The sequence below is a fragment of the Semicossyphus pulcher genome, unplaced genomic scaffold (assembly GCF_022749685.1).
Source record: "Semicossyphus pulcher isolate SPU_LCO1_2020_fin unplaced genomic scaffold, fSemPul1.0.p SCAF_18, whole genome shotgun sequence".
NCBI classification, from domain to species: Eukaryota; Metazoa; Chordata; class Actinopteri; order Labriformes; family Labridae; genus Semicossyphus; species Semicossyphus pulcher.
In genome coordinates, this window is record NW_027211691.1 from 9,946,500 (window position 1) to 9,954,523 (window position 8,024).

Sequence of the window (8,024 nt, forward strand, 5' to 3'; positions counted from 1 at the left end):
TCAGTTAAAGGGAGGGGGGTGTAGAGGTTGATATTTCTACAGCTTTCTGATGTCTGTAGTGATAAATCTAATTACCGCACTTGGGGAAAGTTAGATTCTGGATTCAAACTATATGGCATAAAGTAAAGCAGACGAAAACAAACAGAATATTTGAAATCTATGAACTCAGTGCCACATTTTCATACAAAAACATTCAAAACACGACACTTTGGATGAAAGAATCGACTCCATATTTGTGATTTGGGACTATTTAGAAGGGAAATTTCTCCTTATTAACAATACCAATGTCATACTAAACTGCCAATGCACGGTTTCCTTATTAAATGTCGAAATAAATAAGATCATGCGTTTTAAATCCACTGTGGGAAGATCAACGTAACAAAAACTGTCCTCTCTATTTTGCACAAATGCAAAATTATTTAGGACCTCATAAAATCATTTTATATGTCTCAAGGAGCTGGTATGTGAACTCAGTCATTTTCCTGTTGCTGTTTTTTTGTCAAGTTCTGCAATTTCTCTTGATCAATCGTTTTTTAAACTCATCTTTTTTTCTACAGTACTCCATAATAACTTACATTTTTCTTTTTTAACACCTATGTGTATTGAACTTATGGTCCATTGTCTAAGACCATATGACTTTATGTCTTAATTTATGTGTTTTATTACTTTAGTTTCGAAAACATGTTTATTTAGCAGAAGTTCACAGAATTCATGGTTGGTGTTTAGAAACACCTTTCCCCATGCATGAGAGCCACCCAACCGCTCAGCTCACCACATCCTTTTTCTTTGGCAACTGAGAAACCATATAAAAGAAGTTACGGTAAGATGCTTTTCTCAAAGGCATTCTCAGTGGTGGATTATTTATGGTAAATATTGTGCTTTTGATGATCTGATTACAAACCCCCCTTTTTAAACTTATTCAGTATAAAAGATATTTCCACAAATATCCAAATAATAATACTTTTTTTTTTTTAGAGATTTCTTCCCTAACTGATTTAGTAAGAAACACATGCACATGTTTCCTTAGTGTCTGTGCTGCTCTGCCTCTTGGATGTGTAAACTTGCTGTAGCCCCTCTCTGTGTGTCTGATTCGCTGCCTCTGATTCTGCTCCCACAATTCAACAGGCAACAAAGGAAGAAAGGAAGAGGCCGAGAGCTACAAAGTGTTAGCCAACCTGAGGCAGAAAGATGTCACCTTATTGTGTCATTCTAGTCTGCAATATCAAACCGCACGTTTAGGGAAGTGACAAATCCGTACTGAGAAACGGTTTTTTACTTTTATTCGGGCACAGAAGCTGACGACAGGGAAGGTAACAGCAATGTTTGTGACAGAAAACGTTAACAGAGCTAGCTGATTGGGAGCTAACATTAGCTCAGCTAACATTAGCCAACAGTCGTTGAGGAGCGCACCTTTCATGAACGTTTTGTACAAGACAAATGCCAAGACCTCTGGGTTATTTCGCCTTATAAGACAAACAGAAGCGACCGGGTAAGAGACAGTATAATGTGCATGTTTTTTAAGATGTTAATACAATAAATATTTACTTTGAAAGTAGGTATGCTTACAAACTAACCGGTTGTTAGCTGTTTGATGCTAGCATACAAGCGAGCCAATATCTGTTTAAATGCCAGCTGACGTGACATTAAATAGCCATATATTGTGTTTTAAGGTCCTTTAATTTATAGTATACCATTAAAACTGTATTTTGAGGATACGGTTTTATAATACTACCCTTATAGTCACAAACGTAACAAGCGTTGCTCAGCTAAAGGCATGCTGTTGTGTCCGCAGGCCTCGCCAGGTCAGGACAAACCATGCTAACGTTGGCATTATTGATACACACTGTTTGTTATAGTAGATAAAGTGGGTACATGTTACGTGTTATTCCCATTGAAAACCATGTGAAACTCTTTAAATGAGCTTATTTATTTATTTATTTTTTACATAGCATCAAATGAAAGGTGGTGGAAGTGGATCTTGACCCATCCAACTGAGTCACCATTTTCCTGCACATAATGGTGAGTAATCAGATTGCAGCTGTCTTGATTAACAAGCAGCTTTATTTAGGCGCTTTAAGTGGTACATGTCTCTGGATACTGCGTAAGACTTAGTTTGCCAGAACTGCCATTGCTATTTTTGACAAATGAAAAGGCAATGGTTGTTATTAATCACATAAAAAATTATGACATGACTGTGCAGTGACTAAATATGTACAGTGACACATTTTCTATTGTTTGCCACTAAAGCCAAGTACAATGTATTTAAATTAGATAGTGTCATGTACAAGTGCTGGTTTTAATTTAAAAGGCTGTCTGAAGGTTTTCACATCTTTATTAGGGGAGCAGCGTAGGAACTGTAGCCCCTTTTTTACATGGGCAACACTAAATAAATAATGCAGTAGGGCAGTGATCCTAAGCACACATCCAAGGACCTCTTGCCCTGTTAGATGGGGGACTGTAAAGATGGGTGATTACTTGTACACAGCTTACAAAGTATGGATGTAAAAACTCTTTAAATTTAACGTAAAAGTCAGCACCTCAATCTAATTTTTATTGTATTTTAAATTTGTTGTGAGTTTAGATCTGAGATGATTTGTCGGTCAACAGAGTAATCATCTTTTAAAATAAACAATTCTTCTTCTTTGTTGGTTTCTTAATAGTTTTTAAGTGTTGAAAAAAAGACATTTGAATTACATTAGGTATATGGAAAAGTGTAATTTTCGTTTGTTATTTAATAATTGTTGCGTGCAGAACTTGCAGAGTCAATACAATTATATTGTTTTTATATACAATTATATACAATTAAAAATACAAAATATTCACTGTAAATACCATGGGACTGGGCTAATTTGCTGTAATGTGCTGTGCTGCTCTGTGTAATTTTGCATTATGTTGTTTATGGGCAAAAATCAATACTATGTCCATTAATATCTAAATTCTATCAGCACGTTTGCTGCCCTTTGGAATCTTTTTCAGGACTAAACTGATTATCTCTCAACGTGTGTTTTTCTTTCTGCAGGGTGTGATGGCTCCACTGTATGCATGACTTGTTTGGTGTGGCCTGATGGGAGGACACTGTGGATAGTACTTTCATCGGGATACCTGGAGAGCCATCCCATGCCCCCACTTTGGAGGGCCTGTCAGAATGAAGAAGATCAGCCTTAAGACCATCCGCAAGTCCCTCAGCATAAAGGGCAAAGAGGAGGGTGACTTTGTCATGCTCCAGCAGCCCTCGGTGACGACAGAATTTTCCAAGGAAGAGTCACTTTTTGGGGGCTGCTACACCAAAGAGCTTTCTGGCTGTGACCTTGGTGGCGAAGAGGACAAAGGGGGCCAGAATAAGGGGCGCTCAAAGAGTGAGAGCCTGATGGGATCACTAAAGAGGAGGCTGTCAGCCAAACAGAAGGCGAAAGTGAAAGGCAGTCCCTCTGCCATAGGCTCGGTAGATGATGATGACACCTTCTCGTCCTCTTCCGTGCCTATCAGTTTTAACGAGGTGAAAGCTCAGAGACCCCTTAGATCTTCATCCCTACGTAGTCACCATTATAGCCCCTCGCCATGGCCTCTGCGCTCAGTCAACTCTGATGAGGCGTGCATCAAGATGGAGGTAAAAGTAAAAGCCATGGTTCACTCTCCGAGCCCAAGTCCCAATTTAAATGGTGTCCGGAAAGAATTTCATGATTTCCAGATGGAAGGGCTCTTTCAGGACCAAGCAGAATCCTTAAAGAATCTCCAGCAGCCACAAAACGGTGAGCTGCATCTAAATATAGATGAAAATGACGTGCCTGACGTGCTGGGGTTGACTCCCCAGGACTACATCCAGTACACAATGCCTTTAGATGAGGGAATGTATCCAGAAGGGTCCCACTCCTGCTGCCTGGACAGCTCCTCTCCTATGGAGGTGGTGACTGAAGCAGACAGTGCTTCCCTCCACACAGACCAGGGACAGGAGGAGCATGAACTGGTCAGTGGGATGCCTCCGGATCTCTTCATGGAAACCTCAGTTAGTAGTCTTCTCATCGGTTCTGCTGGTGTGATGCTCCAAAGCTCCAGAGTAGAGGTCCCGCCTCCGCTCTCTCCTCTCCTGCCGCCCATAACAAGTAACGGACATATTCCCAGGACTTTTTCAGGGTTCAGCTCTTCAGACAGCCAGGTAGCCGAGAGGGTAAGACACCATCTCAACTTTGACCCGAATTCAGCGCCCGGGGTCAGCCGAGTGTACGACTCAGTCCAGAGCAGCGGGCCCATGGTCGTCACCAGTCTGACGGAGGAGCTGAAGAAGCTGGCGAGGCAGGGCTGGTACTGGGGCCCCATCACACGCTGGGAGGCCGAGGAGAAGCTGGTCAACTTGGCCGACGGCTCATTCCTAGTAAGAGACAGCTCGGACGACAGGTACCTGCTCAGCCTGAGTTTCAGGTCGCAGAACAAAACCCTGCACACCCGCATCGAACACTCCAACGGACGCTTCAGCTTCTACGAACAGCCTGACGTGGAGGGACACACGTCCATCGTTGATCTAATCGAACACTCTATCAAAGACTCTGAGAACGGAGCTTTTTGCTACTCCAGGTCTCGCTTACCAGGGTCTGCAACCTACCCTGTCAGACTAACCAACCCAGTGTCTCGGTTTATGCAAGTGCGCTCCCTGCAGTACCTTTGTCGCTTTGTCATCAGACAATACACAAGAATAGACCTGATCCAGAAACTGCCCTTACCTAACAAGATGAAAGATTATCTGCAGGAGAAGCACTACTGAGGACACAGAGAGGAGACAGTGGTAGCAATTTGCACTTTTGTGTTCAGTTAAGAGATTTAAACAAGGTTTACAGACAACCACAGTTTTGAGATGATTTCTTCGGGTGGCTCTTGATTTGTGTCTCGGTGACTCGATCACTGTTCAGTCCTCCATTCCACTGTTATGGGGTTCTTTTTCACTGGTTTCAGGAGGCTCCACTTCCAGAGACTTAGTCCAGCACATAATCTACTGCAAAAACAAAGCAGAAGTATACAGCCAAGTTATCATAGTTGCATACATTAAGTGCAGACATGCATTGGGATGTATGGTGAGGTGAAACATCCAGCCCTTCAAGTAGAGCCAATTCATAAATCTGCAGGGCCTGAAAGAAAAAAACAAAAATTGTAATTTGAATTAGAAAATTAATTGAATTTTTATCCACCATATTGTACATTTCAAACATGATTTAAAGGATGGAAAAGTATTGATACAATGAAGTTTTTATATCAGACTTAAAGCTTTCTGCAGACTGACCAATTTTGATCATCTTTTGGATTTGATTTTTTTTTAGCATGATTTGACTACAAATGAGAATGTGTTCTCTGTTTATACTATGCAACTAGTCATATTGCTAAGGCTAGGATTGATCATTAGGGGCAACCTATGATTTTCAATTTAACCAGACTTTTGCGAATGGACAGTGGATGCAGTTTCCTCCTTACGTATTTTCTGTGCCTGCCTTGGCATGGTACAGCTCACATACACTTGTGCTTCAGTATGCTTAGAGTCGTGCAGGCTTTGTATAAGTTTGTTACTTTAACTTTTACTGCTGTACAAACACAAATATCCCTTTTAGAGTCCCCAGGGTTTACCAGGTCCACCTCATTTTGTTGCAAAAGATGTTCAAAATGTGTCAGTCTGTGTGAAGGTTTGAACAGTTTGGTCTGAGGTAGAATAGCCTTAAATTGTATGGCTGCATGTAGCCATTGTATAATGTGCAAGCCTAAAGGTACTTACAATGCTGGATTTTAATGTGCTGTTTGTACAAACAGCATCAAGTTGATGTATAAACCTTTTAGAAGTATATTTACAATAAACGTGAAATCTTTCTGCATTAGGAATGTTACAAAAACTGCACCGCAGCTCAGGCCTAACAACTTTGTCACTATCTGTAATGCTTGTATCTGCATGTAGTCAAGGCTTTAAGACTGTCAATGAATGGCACTGTAGAGTTACTCTAAATGAGAGAAGATGTCACTGTAAAAAGGTTGAACGATTTTGGCTGTTGTTTAAGCGCAACTCTGATTAAAAGGCTGTTTAATGCACAATTGCATTTACCTTAGGTGGTTTATAAGAAAAGAGAATTACCCTTAATTAACCCTCTAGTGAAAAACAGACCTCAAGTCAATTGACTCGTATATGTATGTTAGAATGGCTTTCTTAGTCTCTTAATGCCAGCAATGAGCTGGACCCAGATCAAAGGAATCCCAGATAAGGTTTCAGCTTCAGTAAAAGGACTTTGGGAAAGGCAGGGTTAAGTCCTCTGCGCCATCTTGGAGTGATGCCAGGGTTTCAGCATATGACAAAAGTTCCATCACAGCTGCTGCATGGCTGCATCGTTACTGTCATATGGGTTTGAAGGACATTTACAGAAACAAAAAAAGCATACAGTCTTTACCATTGCTTGTTCACGTTGTCCCCGCGGAGCTGCACCACCCCTCAGATTGTCTCTACATGGCTGTTCGTGCCAGAGTAAAGGGAAGAGCACACAGTTTGCTACGCAAGTGCTTTATATGGATACTTTGACAGGGAATTGTGTTTTCACATTATGAATGAGCATATTTTTGACATCAGTGTCCTTAAAAGTATTTGGAAAATGGTCTCTCGGACAACTTTGGTAGGTTGTTAGCGCATAGTTCTAGTTTTAGTTAGCGGGAAATGTCAGCGTCTGAGGGAGTTACCATGAATCTAGCACAGCAAAAATTAGATAGGAACTTTGAACGGTGTTGCATGTTTAAAGACTTAGCATTTAAAGCTTTGAGTTGTATAGGAATGAAGGATCTAGGTTTGTGTCTTTGGCTTAGTAGAGGGATGTTTTTTTTCTGTCACAAAACATTGGCTGGACATTCTGTGTACAAGAAAACGTATTTTTCTTTTGAGAATCCTTTATGTGAGTTTGTTTTTGTGACATTTGCCATCTGGGGAATGTGGCTGTACAAAAGGAATGTACGCTTGTTTGAGGTTTCCATTTTATCTGCCTGCAGAACAGTTTCAGAAAGCATGAGAATCATAAAAACTACATCGACACATTTTTTTGCACTTGAATATTCTCCATTTGACATGCTCGGATCCTCTCCTGCCTAGAGTTGTCCTTCAGATGGCCCTTTTGAAAAAGAGAACCATAGTCACACATTTGTCTTCATGTGTTCATATAACCGTTTCAATTAAATGGTTTTGTTCGTGTCATATCTGTGGGATTTAAAGGGTAAGGCACCAGCATCATATCAAAGCCTCTGCTAATGCTCACAGGCTGTCGAGGAATGGGATCATGGCAAGAATGTGGATGTAAATTTACTTTTGGGTGTGTATGTGTTTCAGTTGAAATGTGAAAGTAAAATGTTAGTCTCTTTTAATACAATTGTATTTCCATTTTAATTTGCAAATGTCATCCAGTTTTGACAAGCAGGAACCAGTTTCACATGGTGTTGCTGCTGTGATTTTTCTAAATACTTATTTAGTTTATTACTGCCTTCAATGTTTGATTCCAGAGGTTGATGCTTGTTCGGACTGCTGAAGCGTTTTAAATAATAACAGCTGTTTAGCACTTAACAAGCTCCAACGTTTTCTTTTGTGCATCTCGGTGAGTGAAGGTGATTGTTTACAACATTATGTTTGAAAATGCCCCTCCCCCCCCTTTTTTTTGTTCACCCTCTCTCACATGAACATCTTGGTACAATTTGAAATCTCCCTTTTATTTCATTTTAATGTGTTATACACATTTGTGCTGCTTATGGATATGATTGCCTTTCTTGTATTTAACAATGGGGAAATAGAATGTCACCAATGTAGATGTATGTACACATAATGACTTTGGTTATCATCTTGGGAGAGCAGAGCAGATTTGCAATTTGTTAACAACCGTAGTCAGTTAAAAGAGCATTAGTAGCGATTAGTAAACCCTCTGTAGAATTACCGGTTCACTCCAGTTTACATTGGTTGTCAAGTTTCCAAAGTAGATTGTCTTTTTGTATTTTTCTTTTGGAAAAAAAATCAACAGTGATTTTATTGC

The 8,024-nt window shown here is 40.3% G+C and overlaps 1 protein-coding gene across 1 annotated transcript; it reads left to right on the top strand.

Moving 5' to 3' along the window:
• The first annotated feature begins 1,165 nt into the window (after positions 1 to 1,165).
• On the top strand, positions 1,166 to 7,660 carry LOC138596141 (suppressor of cytokine signaling 6). The gene is made up of 3 exons (XM_069667757.1): positions 1,166 to 1,489; positions 1,950 to 2,019; positions 3,020 to 7,660. Exon 3 carries the CDS (start codon positions 3,146 to 3,148, stop codon positions 4,754 to 4,756), a length of 1,611 nt encoding a protein of 536 aa, XP_069523858.1. The 5' UTR covers positions 1,166 to 1,489; positions 1,950 to 2,019; positions 3,020 to 3,145; the 3' UTR covers positions 4,757 to 7,660.
• The last annotated feature ends 364 nt before the right edge of the window (positions 7,661 to 8,024 follow it).

Bases quoted from the DNA above. Each gene is read 5' to 3' on its own strand.
- LOC138596141 (XM_069667757.1), top strand. From the start codon at position 3,146: ATGAAGAAGATCAGCCTTAAGACCATCCGCAAGTCCCTCAGCATAAAG.